Genomic DNA, 19443 nt, shown 5'->3' with positions numbered 1-19443 from the left:
TCCTGATGAGTATCTGGCCACTGGACCCAGATGGCTCTGGAGGAGAAAGTGAGGCTGGTGACCTGGCACAACCCTCCCTCACTCAAACCAAAGTCAACTGTAAGTCATGTCATCATCTCCCTGATGTCATGACCCTCTTCGAGAACGAAAGACAAACACACCAACAACCAGAAAAATCAGTGGGGATTTCTTTGTGACGGGATAGCCCTCAGCTGCCCATTCCCTCCTGGTCTCTCCCTGTAGCATTTTTACTCCATCAGAGTGGGAAAAGAGTTCCTCTGAAAGTTACTTTCTCATTGTACTTAATGGAGTTGAGTATGTCTTTCAAGGCCTAAACCTACCTCAGATAGGTCTTAAAATTTCCCCTACACTTTTCCTAGGAGGTGATTTGAGGGATTTGAGGCGCCCCGGTGACCTCTCTCTGGGAGCCCTTGCCCCTGAACCTGAGGAGAGCCCAACCAGCTGCAAAGACTCACGTACCTCTTTTTACCCCACAAAAACCTCACCTGTCGGCCATCCCTCAGCTGCCCCTTCAGCAGGCTGTCCAGGGGGAAAGACACAATGTTATTCAGGTTCTGCACCTGAAAGAAACAGAGACGGAGCTACTACCTTGTATTTACTTTGCATATACTTATCTGTGTATATATCATCTCACTTGATAGAATATAAGCTTCTTGAGGGCAAGCACTGTTTCATTTTTCTCTTTGTATTTCTACCACTTAGCAAAGTGTATTGGCACATTAGGTAGCTGATAAAATTGCTTGCTGAATGAACTGAACCAAATTGAATTGTCTAGCCCAGCCCCCACTTTATAGATAGGAAAGCTGAGGCCCAGAGAGTGACCATGACTTTTTCTGGGACACATATGCGTAACGTGGCAGAGCTAAGCTTGGAGCTGGGTCTTTGGGCAAGAAGGCCCTTTCCACTCCACCCAGGTGCCTCCACCTCCAGGCAGCAGGCCTCCTACCTGCCTTCACATTTTAGCGCACATAGTTCCCCAGCCTGGATGTCCCCCTTCCCAGTCATCTTTCAAGAGCCAAGTCAAAGTAGGAGCCCTCTGCAAAGCCTTCCCAGGCCACCCGCACCCTCAGTGCTCTCCCCGTTTCCTCATCATCAGACCGTACAACGATCCTCACGTCATCGGGCAATGTCCCGTGTGCAGAAAAGGAAGGCCACGTTCTAATCTTACGGCTAACACTTGCCAGATTCGTGGTTGAAACATTTCCTCTCTCTAGGCCTCAACTTCCTCAATTGTCATGAGACTTTCACTACACTCCTCACGGGGTCACGGTATGAAAAGGACTTTATAAACTTCTTGGGCTGTAATGATCAGGGGGCCTGGGTTCTAATCCCAGCTCTGCTACTTACTGCTCTGGGCCTCAGTTTCCTCATCTGTAAAAGGAAAGGCTTGTTCCAATAACAATAATGGTGTTTATATACACTTGTGCGTACATACATACAAATACATGTATATTACACATACACCATTTACACGGTGCACTGAGGTTTGCCAAACACTATATATATATGAGATTCGTCTTGAGCCTCACAACAACCCAGGTGATAGAACTATCCTCTTTGTACAGGTGAGGAAACTAAGACTGAGAGAGGAAGTCCTGGGTTCAAATCTCTTCTGAAACACTTACTAGCTACGTGACCCTAGGTAAGTCTCTTATCTTCACAAGGGACTTGCGTGGGGTCACATAGCTAGTCTGAGCCTCAATTTCCTTCTCTGTAAAAGGACTGGACTATGTTATCTAAGGACCCTTCCAACTCTAAACCTATGATCCTGTGACGTGTTCAGGGTCGAAGTTAGAGAGCACGTGAGGAAGGATTTGAACTCGGGTCTTTTTGACTCCACCGTGCCACCTAGGTGACACGGGACCTTGAAGCTCCACATTCTTTGAGCAGTAACGCTGTCCTCTAGCTCAGCTAGACCGTGCGGTCCTGAGGGGAGGAAGGGGGAGGGGCGGCAAGCCAGTCCATCTTCTCCGTCCTTACCAGGTTTTTGAAGAGGGCAGCCATCTCCCGGGTGAACACAGCCAGGTTCAGGAAGCCTGTGGATAGCTCATGGTTGTTCTGGGAGAGGTGGCTGTTGCCAAAGGTCTCCAGGGCCTCGCTGTACTGTTCCTCATTCTCCACGTGGGCTGGGGAGGGAAGTCCGTCGGGGAGCTGTCAGCTGGGTCGTGTCTTAGGAAGGGGGTGTTGTTCTGAGTTAGCTGGGGACCGGAGGGTGGGAAGGAGCAGGGAGGGCTTCTGGCTGCCACCACCACCCCGGCCAGCGCGGCTGCCCCTTCACTCACCGAGGCCAGAGCTATGAATCGTCCGGACTGATTTCTTTATTCGCTGCAGGATGGCCTGGTCCCCTTCGAGGGTCTGGGAAGTAAAGAAAGAGGGTTCTGCAAGAGACCAACAGGGCAGGGGGCCTTTCTTTCAAAACTAGGGGCCCAAGTCCCCTGACAGGGCCACACAGAGACTACAGACCTCCTCTACCCAAGGGACAAGAGTCCTTTTCACCCCCCTCATAGAATCACAGGATTTCAGAGCTGGAAGAAAACTCAGGAAGCATTTGATCCAAACTGCTAACTTAAAAGACGTCCTCTTCACAACACAGCAACAAGTGCTCATGTAGTTTCCACTTGAAGGCCACTAGTGATGGGGGCTCGCTATGTTTCCAGGCAGCTCATTACACTCCTCCTGAGTCTATGGAGGTGACAAATCCTTTCCATCCAGTACAGACCAGTACAAAAAGCACATATTAAGTGCCTACTACATGAAGAACCCTGTACTTGTCACTGGGAAAAATACAATTTAGATGAGACAAAATAAAATCCCTGTTTTCTAGCAGTTTACAGTCAAGTATATATAGGCTAAGACACCCACACAGATCGCTAAATCGGCACTATTTTTTTCTTTATTTAGTATTTTACTTTTCCCCAGTTACATGTAAAAATAATTTTTAACATTCCATTTTAAAACTTTGAGTTCCAAATTCTCTCCCTTCCTCCCTCCCCACCCCACCCCCCATTGAGGAGAAAAGAAATTCAATATAGGTTATACATGTGTAGTCATGTAAAACACTTCCATCATAGTCATGTTGTGAAAAAATCAGGCAATATTAAACTATAATATCTCCACACAGGAGACCACAGGCCCTCTACTCAGGGCTATGCTGGAACCAGCTTGAGTTGATTGTTCAATTTTCTTTTTTTTTTTTTATTAGGCAATGGAGTTAAGTGACTCGCCTAGGGTTACACAGCTAGTAAGTGTTATGCGTCTGAAGCTGGATTTGAATTCAGGTCCTCCTGAATCCAGGGCTGGTGCTCTATCCACTGCTCTACCTAGCTGCCCCTGATTGTTCAATTTTCAATGTCAGTATTTTCACGCTGGAAATGGCAAATCTACAATCAGAGCTTGATTGAAATTATTAAGTAATGGAGGAAATGTTAATAATGCAAATTAAATTAAAAGGTGTGTCATGAGCATATTCTTTATTCCAGAAATCCGGTTAATATTTACCAAAGCACTCGGGCTCCCACTCCACCTGAGGCCACAAGAGGACACTGATCTTCCTGCCTCCTGATCTAGGATGGGTGTGATTACTACTTCCTTGACTTTGGACAGGTTACTTCACTTCCTCCTCAATTTCCTCATCACTGAAATGAAAGGAACGGCCTAGCTGGCCTCAGAGGTAGCTCGAGATGTACAATCTTAGGATTCCCTATAAAATTTGGATATTTGGGGGGCAGCTAGGTGGTGCAATGGATAGAGCACAGGCCCTGGATTCTAGAGGACCTGAGTTCAAATCTGGCTTCAGACACATAACACTTACCAGCTGTGTGACCCTGGGCAAGTCACTTAACTCTATTCCCTAGCCAAAAAAAAAAAAAGAAAGAAAGAAAATTTGGATATTTGCTCACAAGTAGCAAAATGAGAAACGCCAGACATCCCTGAAAGTCTGAGTCAGGGGCAAGCACAGGGGAGCAGGTGGCATCTAGATATCCACGTCTATGGTTTGATCACAGTGGGGAGATCCCTCATTTCTAGCCATCTGTGTGTGCCTAAGGTGGGAATCATGAGGACGGAGATTGATAGACGCAAGGCCCAAACATCTAGGATGGATGTCAGACAAGGAAATGGTGACTGGAAAGATCAGAAAAGGGATCTTCATAAGGCAGATGAGTGAGAAGCTGGCCTTTATAGATGGGAGCTCTACCCAGGTGGCATCAGTCCTGCCGTGGGGTTTGGAGACAAGTTTAAAGCTCCTTCTTGGTTGTGTTTCAGAAGAGGTCTGATCACAAAATGTCAGAGCTTGAAGAGACCTCTCAGAAAACAAAGGTTCAACTGTACAAAGGAACAGCAGTAGTATAATGATGATCAGCTGTGAAAGACGCAGCTACTCTGATCAAGACAGTGAGCCAGTTCCAAAGGACTCATGATGAAAAACTGCTCTCTGCTTCCAGAGAGAGGGCCAAAGGCTGGGGGGGGGGGAGAGAAAGGAGAGAGACAGAGACAAAGAGACAGAGACAGAGAGACAGAGACAGAGAGACAGAGACAGAGACACAGAGAGAACTGATAAACTGCGTGCAGATTGAAGAATAATTTTTAAAATTTTCTTTATTTTTCTTGTTTTTGTGTGTGTGTGTTTTCTTTTTCAACATAGCTAATGGGGAAATATGTTTTGCATGACTTCACATGTATAATTGGTATCATATTGCTTGCCTTCTTAAGGGGTAGGGGAAGAGAGGGAGGGAGGGAGAGAATCTAGAACTCAAAATGTTAAAAAATGAATGTTAAAAATTTCTTTACATGTGATTCGGAAATAACAAAATAAACAAAAATGTATTTTAAAAAAGAAAATGAAGGTTCATAGGATTAAAGATCAAGAACTGGGAGAACCCTAAATCCAACGCCCTCATTTGATAGAAGAAGAAACTGAGGTCCAAGAAGATTAAATAACTTGTGTAAGATCACACAGCTAGTAAGTATTCAAGGTGGAATTTGAATGCAGGTCCTTTGACTCCAAAGCCAGTGCTTTGCCATATCTCTGGTTTTCTTCCAGACTCAGCTCAAGCACCATCTCCTACATGAAGTGTTTATTGATCCCCACATCTACTAAAGCCCGCCCTCCCTCAAACACTTTGAATGTGTATTGTATATAGTCTGTATTTTCTTGTATCTGTACATGTTTTCTCCCACAGATAGACTGGAAGCTCCTTGAGGACAAGCCTATTGCTTTTTTTGCATTTATATCTTTTTGCATTTGTACGTAGCAGTGCCTGCTACATAGCAGCTGCTTAATAAATGTTTGTTTATTGATTGATTAATACCACACTTCCTACTCTGATGTAAAAGGTGGGAACATTCTTGGAAAAGACAGCATAACAGAAAATAAATTGTAAGAACTGGGGGGGGGCCTTAGAACACAGAATGTCAGGGCTGAGAAGGCTCTTAGAACCAAGAATGTCAGAGCTGGGAAGGGCCCTAGAACACAGTGTCAGAGCTGGGAGGGCCCTTAAAACACAGAATGTCAGAACAGAAATTGTAAGAACTGGGAGGGCCCTAAGAACACAAATATCAGAGTTAGGAGGGAGTCTTAGAACATAGAATGTCAGAACTGGGAAGGGCCCTTAAAATATGGAATGTCAGAGCTGAGAGGGAATCTTAGAACACAGAATGTCAGGGCTGGGAGGGCCCTTAGAACACAGTGTCAGGGCTGGGAAGGCCTTTAAAACACAATGTTAGAATAAAGGAAGTTAGAAAACCTTAAAACCTAGGAAAGGACCCAAGAACGCCCCCAGATAAAGAGACTAAGGTTGGACAGGGAAGGGGATTGTCCCAAGTCCCAGACTGAACTAGCCGCAGAGCCCTGCCAGTCCTGCCACCCCATGCAGAGCTCTGGCTCTGGCTTGGAAGGCTGCCAGGAAAGGGAGGTGTGGCGCTTAATGACAAATGTGTGCCCAAGCAGGCTGCTCTGCCCAGAGTCTAGAAATAGGCCAGTGGAAGAAAAAAAACGTGTGGGTCAGTATGTCCCCACTCCCCACCTGTCCTTACTCACCAAGGGAAGAATGACCACATGACCCCCTCAGTTTCTCTTCTCAGAGGGGCGGGGGTTTGTCCAAAAAGGGCCTTTTGGGAAGCCTCCCTCCCTTAGGCCTCAGGCTGCGTTCCTGCCCTGGGCACTGCCTCTCCTGGAGTTCCCCAACACCCCTTCCCCACCTTTAAGCCCTGCAGAAGCCAGTCTGCTGTGGGACTCCACAGAGTCACGGGCAGCCATCGGAGAAGCAACAATCAGACAGCCGGGGAACATGTCTCGGTCTAGTGGAAAGAACATGGAATTGGGAGTTGGAGAACCTGGGCTAGAGTCTCTGGAGACTGCCCCTGAATAACCATGGGACCTTAGACAAACCACTTAAATCACCGTACAATACAACATGATAAACATTTATTAAGAGCAAGGGCACTGTGCTAAGCACTGGGGGGTGTCAAAAAAAAAAAAAAGAAAAAAGAGGCAAATGACTATGGGCCTCAGTTTCCCCATCTGTAAAATAAGGGAAGTCGGAAGAGATTATACATTCTCTTCTAGTTCTAACTCTTATGATTTTATGATTATGGATGGATGCCAAGATTTGGGAAGGCCCCTGATCCTGGAGCTGAGGGGAGCTTCTGTCATCAAAATACTCATGCTCTCAGTGCCCTGCCCTTAGGTATCCCCAAAGGAAAGGCTACATGAGAAACTACTTTAAATGGCATAGTACAGAGAATTTGGAGTCAGAGGACCTGGATTCAGATCCTGACTCTGCCATTTACTACTGGTGTGACCTTGTGAGAATCACTTAATCTTGCTGGGCCCTGGTTTCCTCATCTGTAAAAGGGGTTTTGATACGGGAAGCTAGATGGCGCAGTGGATAGAGCTCTGGCCTTGGAATTAGGAGGATCTGAGTTCAAATCTGCCCTCAGACACATGACACTTACTAGCTGTGTGACCTTGGGCAAGTCACTTAACCTCAACTGCCTCACCAAAAAAAAAAAAAAATGGGTTTGGATCAGATGACCTCAAAGATTCCTTCTAGCTCCAGATCTGTGATCCCTACCAGGGGTACCTGCATTTTTTTTTTAAGAGGAGGCCTGAAGAGCCAAGGCCTTAGCTCAATCATAATAGTAAATAGCTTAAATTTGATAGCAAGCTATGGTTCATAAAGTACTTTTCCTCATAACAACCCTATAAGGTAGGTAGTGCCGGTACCATTATTCGCATTTCCAGTTAGAAAAATTGAGGTTCAGAGAGGTATGCTAGCTTTCCTGAGATCACACAGCTAATAAGTGGCGCCCCTAGGTTTTCTGACTCTAAACCTAGGTTTCTTTCTATGTCATTCTGCATATTCCAAGAATGAATGTCTAATGGTAGAATTGCAGGCAACAACACATGCTAACAGGATAGGGCCTTGGTTAATAATAACTTACATTTTACATAGTATGTCGAGTCTACAAAGCACTTATGGGCTCCTCAGGACAGCCCCATTCTGCAGAGGAGGAAACTAAGGTTCAGACATATGATTTGAACCCAGGTCTTCCAGATTCCAAGACCAGAAGGCAACGGGAAGCTTATGGGCACAGCTCAGACCATGTACCTCACCGCTGAGGCCCAAGGCCAGGCAGCCTGGTGGGAGGAGGGCAGGGTTTCCAGGAGACTTGGCAAACATCAGCTGCAGCTCCAGCGGCCATTTCTGCATGGGTGCCTTGGGGATATGAGGGCTATCCCCAGCCACAGTGGGTTTTTCTTATAACCACTCAGAACACACTGTCCATCAGCTCACTGATCCCCCTCCCCCAACCTTGACAAAGGAATGCTTGAATCTCCTTTTAGGGGAATCCTAAAGACAGGTACCCAGGCACCCTGTTTAAAAGGGGGTAGGGGAGGGCCCATCTCTGGGAGAAGGCTTAATTTGGGTTACTCAAACTTCGGACAGAGAGGCAGCCACTGTCTCTAGTGCTTAATTAAGTACTTGTTGAATTGAACTGAATTGAATGTCATTATCAAGGAGGTCTTAGAACATCATCATTATCATAGAATGTCAGGACTGGGAGGGGCTGAAGAACGTGGAATGTCAGACATGGAAGACCCTCAGAACCCAGAATATCAGAGCTGGGAGGGTCTTTAGAACACAGAATGTCAGAGATGGGAGTGCCCTTAGAACATAGGATGTCAGAGCTGGGAGGGCCCTTAGAACACAGGGTGTCAGAGCTAAGTGCCTTAGAACACAATGTCAGAGCTGAGAGGGCCCTTAGAACACAGAATGTCAGAGCTGGGAAGGGCCTTAGAATGAAGACTGTCAAAGCTGGGAGGGCCCTTTGAACACAGACTGTCAGAGCTGAGAGGGCCCTTAGAACACAGAATGTCAGAGCTGGGAGGGCCCTTAGAACACTGAATGTCAGAGCCGGGATGGCCCTTAGAACACAGAATGTCAGAGCTAAGAAGGCCCTTAGAACACAGAATTTCAGATTCGGGAGGAACATTAGTATGTTAAAGTTAGAAGAAACATTAAACCTTAGAATGTTGAGAAACCCGAGGAACCTCAGAATGCTATGTGGAAAGAGCCCTCAATGGATATAGAGTTGTATCATAGAAGGCACTCTAGAACAGACTGTACCTACACAAGAATCCCCTCTACTGCTATCCTGAGTCAGGAGTCCCAGGTTCAAATTCCGGTTTTGACGCCTTCCTCTGTGACCTTGGGCCATTCACTTTGAGCCCAGGTTTCCTCATCTGCCCAATGAGTATGACAACATTTCTGTGAGTTACCCCACAGGGCTGCTTCAGAGAAAGCGCTTTGTTAACGCTCAAGTGCCATCTATATTTGAATTGGAGAAATATTAGTGAGAAGGGCCCTCAGCAGCACACACATTTACAGGGAAGAAAATGGATCCTGGACTGTGGCCAGTCAGGGGCAGGGAGAGTTAGCCTTCTGGCTATTGGGCCTTTCCCTCCATGACCCAGTTTGGGTTGGCCCTTCCAGACAATGAAGTTATCTCTTCAAAAAAATGTTTTTATCAATGTATTTTGTTTCTACATCAACTTCATCTACAAACATATCCCTCCCTCCTCCTCTGCCCAGTGAGACATTCCTTATAACAATTTTTCTTTTCTTTCTTTTTTTTTTTTTTTGGTGAGGCAATTGGGGTTAAGTGACTTGCCCAGAGTCACACAGCTAGTCAGTGTTATGTGTCTGCGGTCACATTTGAACTCAGGTCCTCCTGAATCCAGGGCTGGTGCTCTATCCACTGCGCCACCTAGCTGCCCCAAGTTTTCTTTTTTTTTTTTTCTTAAGAGAAAAAAGCAACTCAAGAAAACTAACACATTAGCTAATTTTGACAATAGATGCTATGTTCCATATCTGTAGTCCTCCACCTCTCCAAAGAAGGGAGGGAGGTATCTTTTCTTTTCTCTCTAGGAATGAGAAGAAGCCTAGAGTACTGGGTCAAAGGGTGGCCTTCTAGCCTCTGACTTGGCCTGGATGTGTGACTGTAGCTAAGTGACTTAACCTCGGGGCCTCAGCCAACTTGCTAAGACTGACAGGCACCTGGGGGTGAAAGGGACAGAGCCCTGGGATGGGAATAGTTCATACTTAGCCTCAGACCTTATTAGCTTAGACAAATTAGCTATGTGACCTTGGGCAAGTCACTTAAACTGCCTCAGTTTCCTCAACTGTCAAATGGAGATCACTTGTCTCCCAGGGTTGTTGTGAGGATAAAAATGACATTTGTTAAGTATCTGGGAATGTAGTAGGTGCTACATAAATGCTAGCTGCTATTATAATTACTATTATTATTATTATTACTATGATGATGATGATGATGAAGATGGTATGCCGACCTAAATTAGTAGAGAGAGTTTTTTCATCTGGGAGTTCTCTATGCCAACGAAATCTCAGATCCAGACCCGATCCTTTCTCTGGGAATGCATGTTTGATTCATTTCTCGTATTTTTCTTCTCCTCAGCCCACCCACCCTCCCTGGGCCAGGGTAAGAGGGGAGCTCTGCAGGCTCCTTTGTGGGTGGCCAAGGCAGGAGAAGGTGGGGAGTGGGGAATGCACACCCTTCCACCCTAATGACTTGGCAGCCTCCGACAAGCCAAGCCAGGCCAAGCCCAGCCCATCATCTGCTCACTCCCCCTCAGGAGAAAAGTGTGAAGGATAATGGATCCAAAGAAATCCTTGCAAACCGCACCTTCCCTTCTCAGTCTCCAAATAGCCCCTTCCACCCACGAAGGAAGAGGACCTCTCTTGCCTAGAGTTGCCTCTTCTCTTGGGGGAGTCAAGGGGGAAAATAAGGAGAGGGGCTGAACTCGGGGGTTTCTAGCACCCAACCAAACAGTTCTCTTTTGGGGCAAGACCTACCCTGAGGAGCTACAGGACACAGACAGCAGCCAAGGAGAAGGTGGCCTCACCAAGGAGGCCGATACTAAGAGGGGGGAAGGGATTAGAGAGGAGGGGATGGGGAGCTTCCCAAGGGCATCCAGTGGACACGGAGGCGGCCTCAGGGCTGACCAGCTTAGGATGGCAATCTGAATACACCCTCTACTGAAGCAATTTAGACTCTAAATTAAATGTTAAGTGGTAGGATTTTATTTCTTTTTAACGTTTACTCAGGGACTCTGAAGTAGTATTTTCATATCTTTTCTCAGGGTTAGAAAATTCAGTTCCTTACCCAGGGCTCTCTAGTTTTGACCTGTGTTCTAAGGGCCCTCCCAGCTCTGACATCCTGTGTTCTAAGGGCCCTCCCAGCTCTGACATCCTGTGTTCTAAGGGCCCTCCCAGCTCTGACATTCTGTGTTCTAAGCGCCCTCCCAGCTCTGACATTTTGTGTTCTAAGGGTCCTCCCAGCTCTGACATCCTGTGTTTTAAGGGCCCTCTCACCTCTGACATCCTGTGTTCTAAGGGCCCTCCCAGCTCTGACATTCTCTGTCCTAAGACCCTTTGCAGCTCTGACATTCTGGGATCTAAGGGTCCTCCCAGCTCTGACATTCTGGGTTCTAAGGTCCTTCCCAGCTCTGACCTTCTGGGTTCTAAGGACCATCCCATCTGGAGTAAGACTCCCATCTGACAGGCTATAATCTAAGGCATCTTCTGGTTCCAGACGTCTCTAGCCCTATCAAGTCTCTAACTGTCCTCACAAAAATCTAACTTCTGCACAAAGGCAAAAATAGCAAAAATAGTAAGAACAGCAGAAGTTTTCAGGAACAGCCAAACAGGTTTCGTTTCGATACATTTCCCCTTCCACCCCCTGAGCGAGGCAGAGAAGGCAGGGCCCCAAAAGCTGGCTGGTTTCGAGGGAAACTCAGAACCCTTCCCACAGAGCCCCCACTCTCCCAACCAAAGCCTGCCGGCCGGCTGGAGCTCAGAAGGCTGCATTCTCTTCCAGCCAGGACCCCACCCAGCATCCTGGTTGCTATTTCCTGTGGCTCCCAGCTCTCCGTCCTGCCAGGAACTGGGGCAATCAGAGCGGGATGGCCTGGATTCTGGAGCCAGGCCCCTGACCTCCAGCCCCTCTCACATTTCACGAGGGAGTCCAGAGATGGGAGCCACGTGGCCAGCCTCCCCACTCTGGCCTTACCCTGGGAACCCCGGCTATTCCCTAGAAAATGTCATGGCAGAGGAGAGAAAGAGGCATGGGAATTTCAAGGGGATTTTTCAAGAAACACCACAGCAACATTACAGCGATTGGCAGAAGGACAGTAGGAGACCAAAGTCTCCAGGTGGGGACTTTCCCAGGGCAGGGGACTTTTTTGTTGTTGCTGTTGTTATGATACAAATCACAGACCTTTTACTGACATCTGGGTGACCTTGGGCCTCAGTTTCCTCATCTGTAAAATGAAGGGGGCTATGTGAGGACACACAGGACACATCCAGTCAAAGCGGAAAGAATGCTGGCCCTGGGGTCAGAGTGGACTTCCAACAGGTCATTTAACTTCCCCAGACCTCGGTTTCCTTATTTGTAAAGTGGGGGTGGGGGTGGGGGTGTCAGACTAGGTTGCCTCTGAGATCTCTTCTGGTTCCAGATCTAGGATCTTATGACAAGAAGGTTTCCAAGGTACTTCCAGCTCCAAATTCTATGGCCATTTAGTATTTTTTAAAATAAATTTCCAGTGATCCCTTTTCTTTTTCAGCCACCTAAATTTCCCCTGGTATCCCTTTTCCTCTCCTTTAATAAGAACAACAGCCAGCATTTACATAGCATTTACTATGTGCCAGGCACTATACCAAGGGCTTAAATTTTATCCCATTTGATCCTCACAAGTCAACCCTGGAAGGGAGGTACTACTATTATCCCCATTTTACAGATGAGGAAACTGAGGCAGACAGAGGATAAGTGACTTGTTCAAGGTCACACAGCTAATAAGTGTCTGAGGCCAAATTTGAACTCAGGTCTTTCTGACTCCAGGCCTGGTGCTCTATCCACTCCGTCATTGTCCTCTCCCAGACATATATAATAAAGAAGGTCGTTTAATCTTGATGAAAAAAACTCATTAATGATACAGGTTTAAAATACCACACTGGGCCTCAGTTTCTGCATCTGAAAAATGAGCTCTAAATCCTGCAATGTTTTGATAAATTCAAACTCAGCTAACATGTATAAAATACCTACTCTGTGTGTGTGTGTGTGTGTGTGTGTGTGTAAGGCCATGGGCTTAGGGTTAAAAGGGGTAGGGGAGAGAATAGCGTGTGCCCTGCTCTCAAGGAGCTTAGAATTAATCTGATGTGGGGGCAGGGGATAAAATCTGTTATCTGTAAGAGGAACAAAACACATAAGGTCTCCATAGCAGTTTGCTGACAACAACCCTGTGGGGGAAGCAGGGTGACTGCTATTGGCCCCATTTCACAGATGACAAAACCTCTAAAGAGGTTCAGTTCTTGGTCCCTGCACTCAAATTCCCTGACGCCAAATCGAATGCCACAATGAGGCAGGGTATGAGATGCGTGCTCTGGAAACATCTAAAGAAAAAGCTCCGGAGAAACCAGAGACTTGGGTTAGTCTAGCATTCTTCTGGACCCTAGGGAGGGCCCCGCCCGGGCTAAGCCCCTCCAACCATGTGCAAATGAAGGCCAGAGCCCTGGTCTGTGGGCCGGCCTGCAGCGCCTCCTCCCCCAGCCCGGTCCTGGGCCTTGGCTGAGCCTCGGAGGAGCAGGGGGGATGGGAGGCAGGGGCCCCAGTCTCTCCCTCTTCCTGAGGGCAGCTCAGTATCAAGCGCAGGCTGGCGGAGGTGGCTCACTTCCAAGGTCCACCCCACCCCCACCGCCTGCTTCCCCTTAGACCCTTAGACCTCACAGAGCATGGCCTGGGGACTGGGGAGAGGGAAGGGACGGGAGCCAGGGCTGGACCGGAGATATCATTGGTATAGGGAACTCCCAGGTGAGGAAACACCCTTTACCGAAGCAGCTTGGCATCCTCTCTGCAGTTTCCAGTGGCCGCGCTGCCTGCAGCCATGAGAGGGGAGATGCTGTGCCCAGGCTCACATAACATCTGTTGTACAATGATGCATTTAACCTTGATTAATAATGTATACTCTAGTTCTGCCTTATCTTCCCATAAGATTGTAATCTCCAGAAAGACAGGAATTGTGTCTTGGCTCATTTTGCACACACCTCCCACACTCCCAGGTCTCCACACGCGCTTGATGCTTCATGTTTGCTGAACGAATGAACGGAATGTGTGTGAATGAACGTGTGTGAGCCATTGGCCACACAGCCCGTCCACCAGCAGGACCAGAGCGCTGGCCACACTGGCCAGCCCGTTCACTGCGGGGTGGAATCATCCACTAAATATTTACTAAGCTTTCACTTTGTGCAAGGCCTTGGGGGTAAGAGGACATAGATGTGTATGCATATGTATGTATATGTGTGCCTCACACACATAGGGCTGTGTGCATGCATGTGTATGTACACACACTGTGCTGGGCATATGAGGGCATATGTATGCATGCACATGCACATACATGTTTGTTGTATGTGCATAATGTGCATATTGTGCTGGGCACTACCGTTACAGTGCTGTGTATGTCGACATATATGTGCATGCACACGTGTTTGTGTGTGCACGCATACATGTGTGTATACTATGTTGGGCACTGCGGTTATAAAAACATATATACATGTACATGTATATGCACATATATTTGTGTTTACATAATATAACATAATGGGCAAAGCATCTCTATACTGTGATATGGTGTGTGTATACAGCTATACCTATGTCCATATAGATTCTATTCTAGGCATGAGCACAAGCAGGAGAACGAGGGACAATGGCCAGTATCTTTGTTGGGTTAAAACAGAGGAAACATGAGGGGAACTCACTCTTATAGGATAAGACAGGGCAGGTCGAGCAGAGGCAGGTTGGAAAGGCTTCAGGACAGCAGGCCGTGAGGAGTCACTGAGGAGTGCCGTGTGTGTATGTGTGTGTGTGCATGCACACACATGTGCATGCGTACACATGTAGGCATGTGTGTGTATGTGTATGAGTAAGACACAGAGATAGAGAGATACCTGGGCAGTGCTGTGGAGGGTGGCCTGAAGAGAGGAGAGGCCAAGTTAGGAGGCCATTACAAGAGTCAGAAGAAATTCAACGGATTAATTTCAATTCAATACACCACTATTAAGTACCCACTGTACAGCCAAGCGCTGTGGTAGGTCCTGTGGGTATGACGACAAACAAGAAGCTGTCCTCCCTCTCAAGGAGCCTGTAATCTGCTTGGCAGGGGGTACACACATACAAAATACCCAGAAAATAAACCCAGTTATTTTGGTAGAGTGGGGCATCAGAAAAGGCAGGGATGGAGGCTGGGCAGCCAAATCTACAGCGCAGCTGGCAGCTCCCGGCAAAGGGGAGGAAGGAAGGCAGCCCTGGCATCGGGGCCTGGCCTAGGTTGGTGGCAAAAGAAGTACGGAGGAAAAAGTGGGTGTAAAGAGAGAGAAGGGAGGGAAGATAGGCAGACAGGCAGATAAAGACACAGACCAACAGAGAGAAACAGAGAGACAGGACAGAGAGATGGAGATGGAGAGAGAGGAAGACACAGAGAAGGAAGAAGAGAAAGCGACGGAGACAGAGATGGAAACAGAGAGAAGGAAGAGAGAGAAAGAAGGAAAGAGGAGAGAAAAGAAAGAGAGGAGGGGAGAGAAAAAGAGAGAAGGAAAAGGGAGGGAGAAAGAAAGAAAGAGAATAAGAAGAAAGAGAGAGGAGAGAGAAAAGAGAGGAGTGTTCTTTCTACTCTGACACACTCACACAGGATAGGAGGAGAGACAGACAGAGAAAGAAGAGACAGAGAAAGAGAGTAAGAGAGAGAAAGAGAGAAGAGAGAGGAGTGTTCTTCCTACTCAGGCACTCAGCCAGGATGGGAGGAGAAAGAAAGAGGACAGACAGACAGACAGAGAGGCAAAGATTCCCTTGGCCAGATGCTCTCCCCACCCCCAGACCAAGAACGTGGCACTGAGGGGCAGGAGAGAGGCAGGCAAGGTGGTATGGTGGATAGAGGGTTGGATTTGTAAGTCAGGAATACTAGAGTTCAAATCTTCCTCTGAACCTCGCTAGCTGCGTCACCCTGGGCAAGATGCTTCACCTCGGTGAGTCTCAGTTTCCTCCTCTGTAAAATGGGGATAATAATAGCACCTACCTCCCAGGGCAATTGTAGGACCACAGGAAATGACACATACAGCTATATACCTGCTAGCTATTGTTATTATTAGGCCTGGCTCTGCTACTAATGGGTAAATGTGGCCTAGAGCAAATTACTCCTGCCCCTGGGTCTTAATTTCTTCTGTAAAAATAGGAAGATTGGACAAAGACCCCTTTCAAGCCATTACAGTTTATGAGTTCACTGTCTGGCAAATACACACTTCTCTATTTACAAAACACTATGGACTGGGAGCAGCATGGCGGCACAGTGGATAGAGTGCTGGGCCTGGAGTCAGGAAGACTCCTCTCCCTGAGTTCAAATCCAGCCTCAGACACTCACCTGGGCAAGTCACTTCACCCTGTTTGTCTCAGTTTCCTCATATGTAAAATGAGCCAGAGAAGGAAACGGCAAATCGCTCCAGTATCTCTGCCAAGAAAACCCCAAGTGGGGTCATGAAGAGTTAGACACAACTGAATAACAAAAGGGTTTGTCCTGGCTGAGTGTGCCAGAGTAGAAACACTCCACTTTCTCTACTGTTGTTAATTGTTTTTCACTTTCTCTAGGGTGTCCCAAAAGTCCTAGTGCAGTTTTTCAGCACTTCACTAGCTTAAAAGATGCACTAAGACTTTGGGGACACCCTGTGTTTATTCTGGACCTATTTTTTCTTTTGCTAGGCAATCGGGGTTAGGTGACTTGCCCAGGGTCACATAGCTAGTAAGTGTCATGTGTTGTGTGTCTGAGACCAAATTTGAGCTCTGGTCCTCCTGACTCCAAGGCCAGAGCTCTATCTACTGCACCACCTAGACCTATTTTTCTATGCATCTATCTGTGCACGTATTATTTTGCTTTCATATTCTCTGCACCCTCCAACCCCCAGAACGAGAGCTCCCTGAAATCAGAAACTGTTTTGTTTTCATATCCCCAGCACCTGGCATGGTGGTTGGGCACTGTTAGCCAGTCAACACGCATTTACTAAATGTATTGCATTACTGTTCCAGGCTCAGAAAAATCCTCAATAAATGGTTGTTGGGTTGAAATAAATCGAGATGTTCTCTCCCCTCAAGCTCAACAACAGTGAGGAAGTGGAAATTTAAAAACCAACTACTTAGTGCTGGCTAAGAAATAGAGTGGTAGATCAGTGGAACAGATTAGGTATGCAAGATAGCAATAGTCAATGACTATAGTAATCTACTGTTTGATAAACCCAAAGACTCCAACTTCTGGGATAAGAACTCACTATCTGACAAAAACTTCTGGGAAAATGGGAAAACCGTATGGCAGAAACTGGGCACAAACCAACACCTTATACTGTATACCAACATAAAGTCCAAAATGGGTTCATGATTTAGATATAAAGGCTGATACTATAAGCAAACTGGAAGAGCAAGGAATAATTTACCTGCCAGATTTATGGGGAACAGAAGAATTTATGACCAAATGAGATAGAGAACATTATGAAATGCAAAATGAATAATTCTGATTACATTAAATTGAAAAGTTTTTGCAAAAACAAAGACAATGCAACCAAGATTAGGAGGGCAGGAAATTGGGAAAGAATTTTTATAACCAGTGTCTCTGATAAAGGCCTCATAACTAAAATATATAGAGAACTGAATCAAATTTATAAGAATACAAGTCATTCCTCAATTGATAAATGGTCAAAGGATATGAATAGGCAGTTTTCAGATGAAGAAATTGAAGCTATCTATAACCATATGAAAAAATGCTCTAAATCATTACTGATCAGAGAAATGCAAACCAAAACAACTCTGAGGTACCACATCACACCTATCAGATTGGCTAACATGACAAAACAGGAAAATTATAAATGCTGGAGAAGATGTGGGAAAACTGGAACACTAATGCATTGTTGGTAGAGTTGTGAAATGATCCAACCATTTTGGAGGGCAATTTGGAACTATGCCCAATGGGCTACAAAAATGTGCATACCCTCTGACCCAGCAATACCACTTCCAGGGCTGTATCTCAAAGAGACCATAAAAATGAGAAAAAGACCTACATGCACAAAAATATTTATAGTAGCTCTTTTTGCAGTGACCAAGAATTAGGAATTGAGGGGATGCCCATCAGTTGGGGAATGGCTAAACAAGGTGTGGTATATGAATGTAAGTAATACTATTGTGCCATAAGAAATGATGAACAGGGGGATTTCAGAAAAACCTGGAAAGACTTGTATGGACTGATGCTGAGTGAAGTGAGCAGAACCAGGAGAATGTTGTACACAATAACAGACATGTTGTGTGGTGACTGACTTTGATATACTTAGCTCTTCTCAGCAATACAATGATCCAAGGATTTAAGACAACTCTAAAGGACTCATGATGGAAAATGTTATCTACATCGAAAGAAAGGACTATGGAGTCTGAATGCAGATCAAAATTCTTTTTTACAACATGACTAATGTGAAAATATGTTTAATAAGAATGTATATGAGCCTATATCAGATTGCACACTGTCTTGGGCAGGGGGAAGGGGAGGGAGGCAGAGAAAATGTAAAACTCAAAAGCTTATGGAAGTGAATGCTGAAAACTGAAAACATGTAAATTAATTTAAAATTTAAAAAATAAATTTAAAAACCTAGTTCTGAGTCACAGCTTTGGTACTTGCAAGTTGTGTGAGCTTGAGCAAGTCAAAATTCTCCTCTGAGTGGCTGTTTCCCCATCTGTAAAATGGAGACAATATTTGCACTTCTCTTACATGGCTCTTGTTAAGGAAAGTACCCTGTAAAATCTCACATACTTTAGAAATGGGGGAGGAGTATTATTAGTAATGGTGATGAACTTTTTCTTTTCCTCATTCATTGGACCATAAAGTCTAGAACTGGAAGGGACCTTAGAAACCTTATTCTTCTGACATTCACCCTCATTTTACTGATGAGCAAACTAAAGTGGGCCAGTATGCTCATAAAATCCTACCTCCTCCACCAATGACCAAAAAGAAAGCCTCTGTCTCCAACACCATATTCACAGAAGCAGTAGCAAAAAATGGAAAAGAAAAGGGGTACCCACCCATTGGGGAATGAGCAGAAAAGTCACATTAAATGAATGCCTGGCACAGAGTAGGTGTTTAGTGAGTATTTGTAGAACGATTGGCTAATGAATGGAATGGAATGTTGTTGTGCCTTACGGAAGGAATTCAGAGAAACATGGGGGAAGATCCATAGCAATTGAGGAAGAGTGAAATTAGCAGGACCAAGAGACTGAAATACACAAGGGCAGGGATGATGTCAGGAAACAAGCCCCCTTCTTCCTTCCCTAGCCAGGGAGCTGGTATCCCTTCCCGAAGGGGATGGGGCCGATTGACGAGTCATCAGAATGACCTGCTTTAGCCCTGGAGAAGGGATGAAGAGATTTGTCTCTCATCTTTCCTTTGAAAGACCTGGACTATGAGGGTGCTCAGGGCTGGTACAGGGAAACACTTGCTGAATAGAGGAGGAGGGAAGGAAAGGATTAAGTATTTTCATAAAGGACTGTGATGTAAAAACAAAATGCAGAAATAAACTTTATTTTTTCTTTCTTTCTTTTTTAAAGGAAAATAACTGAGGCCCAGAAAGGAGAAGTAATTTGTGCAAGTCCACACAGTAGCTGAGCCAGGACCGAAACTAAGTGGCTTGGACACTAAAGACAGTTTTCGATCAGCTAGAACTTCCTCTTTTCAGCCCTAACATCCTCTTCTAATGCATGTGAGTTGTGTTCTCAGGCCCCTCCCAGCTCTGACATTCTGTGTTCTCAGGCCCCTCCCAGCTCTGACAT

The 19443-nt window shown here is 46.0% G+C and overlaps 1 protein-coding gene across 4 annotated transcripts in view; it reads right to left on the bottom strand.

Moving 5' to 3' along the window:
- Positions 1–19443, bottom strand: part of ASAP3 (ArfGAP with SH3 domain, ankyrin repeat and PH domain 3) — a 69732-nt gene that overhangs the window by 36644 nt on the left and 13645 nt on the right. For 3 of the 4 annotated variants that reach the window (XM_027841384.1, XM_027841385.1, XM_027841386.1), the window contains exons 2-4: positions 2304–2376; positions 2002–2147; positions 507–581 (exon numbers count right to left, since the gene is read on the bottom strand). In XM_027841384.1, the coding sequence (XP_027697185.1) occupies positions 507–581; positions 2002–2147; positions 2304–2376 (294 nt within the window). Of the gene's footprint in view, positions 1–506; positions 582–2001; positions 2148–2303; positions 2377–3519; positions 3532–19443 lie in introns of those variants that run through there. The other variant, XM_027841387.1, reaches the window with a different exon arrangement.

Source organism: Vombatus ursinus, unplaced genomic scaffold (assembly GCF_900497805.2).
Source record: "Vombatus ursinus unplaced genomic scaffold, bare-nosed wombat genome assembly UNPS02014859.1, whole genome shotgun sequence".
Classification (NCBI taxonomy): domain Eukaryota; kingdom Metazoa; phylum Chordata; class Mammalia; order Diprotodontia; family Vombatidae; genus Vombatus; species Vombatus ursinus.
This window is presented reverse-complemented; position numbering and strand designations above follow the sequence as displayed.